At 59.5% G+C, this 5,326-nt stretch overlaps 1 protein-coding gene and 1 long non-coding RNA gene across 3 annotated transcripts; one reads left to right on the forward strand and one right to left on the reverse strand.

Annotated features, from left to right (window-relative positions):
- Positions 1 to 470: 470 nt before the first annotated feature.
- Positions 471 to 1,247, reverse strand: LOC109282739 (uncharacterized). Its single transcript, XR_002089761.2, has 2 exons — positions 869 to 1,247; positions 471 to 568 (listed from the first exon to the last, which is right to left on the reverse strand). It is a non-coding gene; the product is annotated as an uncharacterized LOC109282739 (long non-coding RNA).
- A 136-nt stretch (positions 1,248 to 1,383) lies between these two features.
- On the forward strand, positions 1,384 to 5,168 carry UXT (ubiquitously expressed prefoldin like chaperone). 2 transcript variants are annotated; one of them, XM_059732544.1, is made up of 6 exons: positions 1,401 to 1,572; positions 1,871 to 1,952; positions 2,257 to 2,321; positions 2,394 to 2,501; positions 4,663 to 4,726; positions 4,878 to 5,168. In XM_059732544.1, exons 1-6 carry the CDS (start codon positions 1,505 to 1,507, stop codon positions 4,941 to 4,943), a joined length of 453 nt encoding a protein of 150 aa, XP_059588527.1. In that variant the 5' UTR covers positions 1,401 to 1,504; the 3' UTR covers positions 4,944 to 5,168. The 2 variants fall into 2 exon arrangements, with proteins under 2 accessions (XP_059588526.1, XP_059588527.1); XM_059732543.1 differs by lacking the exon at positions 4,663 to 4,726 and having other exon boundaries at positions 1,384 to 1,572.
- The last annotated feature ends 158 nt before the right edge of the window (positions 5,169 to 5,326 follow it).

Consider the following 5,326-nt stretch of genomic DNA (forward strand, 5'->3'; position numbering starts at 1 on the left):
AGCGTGGAAGACAGCGGCGTGGAGCTTCCCTTAAGGTCCTTAAGCTTCCCTTGAGGACACAGCTTACCATAACCAAGATGGTGCGTCCTTGTGGGAATCATAGGTTGCCACAACCAAGATGGCGCCCGCTGCTGAAGGGCGGGGAGGACCACACCAAATATGGCGTTCCAAGATTGCAGTTGGTTGTAGCCCTGACACAACATCAGGGGTGGACAAAATGTAGCCCGGGGGCTGGATGCGACCCGCCAGGCCATTCTATCTGGCCTGCGGGGCCCCTAAAAATTTTAGGAAATTAATATTCATCTGCCCTGGGGTGCCTGTCATGCAGCCCTCGATTGCTTGCCAAAACTCAGTAAGCAGCCCTCTGACCAAAATAATTGCCTGCCCCTGACCAACATGGCCACTTTCTTTCCCCGCCTCTGAAATCCAACACGGTAGTAGTGCAATGCCACACCCAACACGGCGGCGCCCTCCGTCAAATATTACTTTTATTTCCGCCATGCCACAGTGGAGACGGAAGTACACCCATTATGGATCGGAAGTGTCGCAAGGTGCTTCCTGTTCCCTGCTGGGGAGAGCGGAGGGGGCACATTAGTAATTATCAACTTTTTCTCATCACAGGCGCGCCCTCGGGCCCTCTTCCTTTACCTCAGCTTGACCCCGTGCTGCCCCTGCAAACCCGGTGGCCGGGGGCTGCGCCGTGGTGGATCTGTGATACCTGCCTGTTCCTTAGCTGTTCCACCCCATAGCTGGCTACATATGAGCTCTCTCTAGACACCCTTGTACTCGGCCGCCCCCCGCTCTGCCACCCCAGTGGGTGGCTGCATCTTGTCCCGCCCCATCCGGTGCTGTACCGGCCTCTTCTTACTCTTCCCGCTCCGGAGCTGGTGCCTTGCGGTCCTTTCCAAACAGTCTTATACTCTGCAGCTCTGTATCATTCCTCCCCAGAGCTGGCATTTCGGTCTTGCTCATGTTACGCCGCAGTTCCCCAGCTGCCCGCCCGCAGAGCTGGCTGCGCCTTGGCCGATTGGGAGAGAGGCTTGGCCGGGTTAGGGCAAGGTCTCGGTCTGCTCACACCCAAATTATCCGTGACTAGAAGACAGAGGCCGAGGTGAGGCCCCTGCCACACACGGGGACTCCCAAAAGTCTGGGGGGCAGATCTGAGGACCCTCCTTGGTGACTCACAAGTGCAGGCCTGCTGGGAGGGGACGGGGCCAAGTTCCAAGGGAACGGGCGAGTGCCAGGCCCCACCCTTCACGTCTCCCTCAGCCCTATCGGCACAGTCCGGGGGAGGGAGGGAATAATCGCTTCTTGCCCGGATGTGACGCATAGGAGTTGTACCTGAGGGGAGGTTCCCCCCAAAGCGGAAGTACCCTCCTCTTAATTTCTGGTAGCGGCCCGAAACCGGGCCGCGGTGTCCTCCCTGTGCCGGAAGAGCTGCTCTGAGGGGAAAGGGGGCGTGGCTTGGCAATGACCTTTGATCCCGGGCGATCCCGGAGGAGTGATGGCGCCGGCGGAGAAAGTGCAGCGTTACGAGGCTTTCGTGAGCGACGTCCTGCAGCGAGATCTGCAGTGAGCGCTGGCCCCTTCCCCTGGTGCCCCTCACTCACTCCCGACCCGCAGCCCTCATCCCCACCCCCCCTAGCCTCTCACTCACTCCCGACCCGCAGCCCCCATCGCCCCCCGGTGCCCCTCACTCACTCCTGACCCGCAGCCCTCATCCCCCCCCCCCCCCGTGCCTCTCTCTCACTCCTGACCTGCAGCCCCCTCCCAGTACCCCTCACTCACTCCTGACCCGCAGCCCCCATCCTCCCCCATGCCCCTCACTCACTCCTGACCTACAGCCCCCCTCACTGCCTTGTCTCCCCAGGCACGTCCTGAGGCACCGTGATGCCGTGTTCGAGCAGTTGGCACAGCTGCTGCAGCTCCGCAATGTCCTCGAGCGGCTCCAGGTTGAGGGGAGAACCCAGGCATCTGGGGCTCGTGGGGTGGGGCTTGAGGCAGAACCCATGTGTCTGGGTGCCACGGGTGGGGGGTAGACGGAGAACCCAGGCCTCCGGGAGCTGGGAGGAGGGGAGGGAGAGAAGTTGGGATCCGGGAGCTGGGGTGGGGGGCTCTGGAAGAGCCCAGGAGTCTGGGGGGCAGGGGGGTGTGGAAAAACCCAGGTATCTGGGAGCTGGACCTCAGCCATCCTTGGGGGAGGGGACTGCAGGGTCCCCAAGAGGTCCTGGCCCCGCTGATCCCTCCTCCCTGCAGGATTTATCAGGCCCTCTCCAGACGCAGGTCGACCTGGGCTGCAACGTCTACGTCAGCGCTGAGGTGTGAGTGTCTTCCCTTCCCCTGTCCCCTCAGCACCCTCTGAACTCTGACCCCTGCCCTTTGCTTCCCCCTAGGCCAGACCCATCGCGGGTGTGTGTGGCGCTGGGCTATGGGTTCTTCGCGGAGCTGACGCTGCCTGAGGCTCTGCATTTCATCCACCGCCGCAGCCTCCTGCTCAGCCAGTGAGTGCCTTCCTGGCTGCCCCAGAGCTGGACACCGGCACACCAGGGGGCCCCTGTAGGCTACATTCTTCTCAGCTGGTGCCCAGCTACTCTGTCCCAGAGCAGAGCACATTGTGGCACCAGCAAGCCCCCTTTGTGCTATGTTATGCTTGGCCAGTTCTCAGCCCTCCTACCCCAGAGCTGGGTGCAGCAAAGCACTAGCAAGTCCCCCCACCCTCCAGCTGGGTTCTGCCCAGCTTGTGCCTAGCTGCTCCACTCCAGAACTGGGCACATCACAGCACCAGGGAGCCCCCTCTATGCTCTATTATACTTGGCCAGTGACCAGCTGTTCCACCCCAGTGCTGGGCGCATCATGGCACGGGTAAGCCCCCTTTGTGCTGTGTTTATACTGGGCTGGTGCCTAACCACTCTGCCCCAGAGCTAACTGGAGCTTAGCATCAGTAAGCCTCCACCCTGCAGAGTTGTACTCAGTGTGTTCCATCCCAGAGCTGGCTGTATCCTGGCCCCAGGGAGCCATTTCTGTGAGCTGTTATGCTCAGTCAGTCTTCAGCACTCTCCCAAAGACCTGGCTGCATCATGTTACCAGTGAGCCACCTCTGTGCTGTTACACACAGCTGTTCCACCGTGGATTTGGCTGCATCATGCCACTGACAAGCCTGCCTCCCCCCACCATGTTTGCAGAGTTATACAACGCAGTGTGTTCCACCCCAGAGTTGGTCACAGTGCCACCCTGAGGAGCTTTTTCTCTGGGCTGTTATACTTGGCTGGTCCCCATCTGTTGTATCCCAGATCTGGGCGCATCTTGACATAGACATGCCCCCTGCCTGCAAAGTTATATTCTGGCAGTTCCACCTTGGAGCTGGCTGCATCCTGATGCCAGCAAACCCACTTGCCCACTCATGGTGTGTTTATACTCAGCTGGTGCCCAGCTGCAGCATCTCAGAGCTGGCTGTGTTATAGCACTAAGACCCTCTTTGGAGGGTTCTACTCATCCATATGTTCTGCTCCAGGGCTGGCTGTAGTGGGGCACTGACAAGCCCCCTTATGCTGTATTATATTTGGCCAGTACCCAGTCTTTCTATTCCAGAGTTGGTTGCAACATGGCACCAGCAACTGCCCTCTGCAGGGTTATGCTTGGCCAGTATGTTCTGTCCCAGAGCTGGCTGCAGCACCACCCTGGGGCATCCGGTCCTTGGGCTGTTGTACTTAGCTGGTCCCTAGTGCTCTCCTACATCGTTGGCTGCATTGAGGCACCAAAAGTCAACTCTCCCCTGTAGTGTTACACTCAGTCCTTTTTCATCCGTTCCACCCCAGAACTGACTGCATGATGGCCCTGTTAAGCCCTATCCCTAGGTTGTTATAGTTGGCTAGTGCCTAGCTTCCACACCCCAGACCTGGCTTCAGTGCGGCACCAGCAAGCCTCCCCCACCACCCCTGTAGGGTTATACTTGGCCAGGATGTGCCACCCCAGAGCTGGTTGCATCCTGGACCCAGGGAGCCCTGTTCCTGGGCTGTTCCATCCTAGAGCTGGTTCCATGATGGCAGTGACAAACCCACTCCCTCAGGGTTATACACAACCAGTCCGTGTCTTTTCCACCCCAGAACTAGCTGCATTGTGGCATCAGGGACACCACGCCCCCCCCTTGTCCCCTATAGTGTTATACTTAGTCCACCCTCATCTGGTTCCCCACCCCACAGCTGGCTGCATCTAGGCCTGTGAGGTGTTATACTTGGCTGTTTTCCAGTCATTCCACCCCAAAGCCAGCTAGCTGCATTATGGGAGCAACAAGGCAACACCCCCTCCCCCCACTGTTACATTCAACTAGTTCCTATCTGTTACACCTCAAGAGCTGGCCATGCAGTGTTACACTCAGCTGTTCTCAGCCACTGCTGCATCAGAGCTGGCTGCATCTCAGGGCCCTTATGATCACTGGCCCCTTTGAGGTGTTATATTTGGCAATTCCCACCTCAGAGCTGGGTGTGTTGTGGTGCTAGCTGCCCCCCTCCTGGGGTATTAGACTTGAGTTGTCCAAGCCACCCCCACCAAGAGCTAGCTGTACCCCTTCCCCTGGGCTGTTATACTCATCCGTCCTCAGCCGCTACCCTCCAGAGCTGTGCACATCCCTGATCCGGTGACAGGCACTCTCTCTCTCCCCACCAGGCTCAGTGAGACCCTGACCAAGGACAGCGCAAAGATCAAAGCCAACATCCGCCTAGTGCTGGAAGTGAGGGCAATCAGATGCCTGGGTTCTCTGGGAGGGGATTGGAGCCTGGGGGGTGAGGCCAGAGGGGGTGCAGCTGGTAAAGGGAGCCATTTGAAGGGAGGTTGGCACCCAGACACCTGGTTTCCTGCCTGATGTCTTCTCTCCTGCCCAGGGTCTGCGGGAGCTTCAGGGGCTCAAGGACCTGCCTGAGGAGCTGTGGGGCAATGTCTTGCTCTAGCCCCCCCCACTCCCCCCATGGATGGGGTGCCAGATGCCTGGGTTCTCTTGGAGACGGGTGGGGGGGGGCTGGGAGTGAGGTGGGGAGGGGGCTGGGAGCCCAGATGTCTGGGTTCTCTCCATGCTCTGGATGGGATGGGGGTTGCAACCCAGACGCCTGGGTTCTTTGTCCGGGCTAGAAGCTGATCTCATCTCCGCCCAACTGTGAATAAAGTAATTACTGTCAGCCCCTGTGTCAGTCCCTGTGGGGCTGGGAGCCCGGACTCCTGGGTTCTCTCCAGACGTGAAGGTGGGGGGATGTCCTGGGAGCCCGGCTCCCTGGGTTCCCCAGGAGGCGAGTGTGTTAAGTTGTGGCGGGCGGGCGGGGGGGGGGACGGACGGACG

The sequence above is a fragment of the Alligator mississippiensis genome, chromosome 8 (genome assembly GCF_030867095.1).
Source record: "Alligator mississippiensis isolate rAllMis1 chromosome 8, rAllMis1, whole genome shotgun sequence".
NCBI lineage: Eukaryota > Metazoa > Chordata > Crocodylia > Alligatoridae > Alligator > Alligator mississippiensis.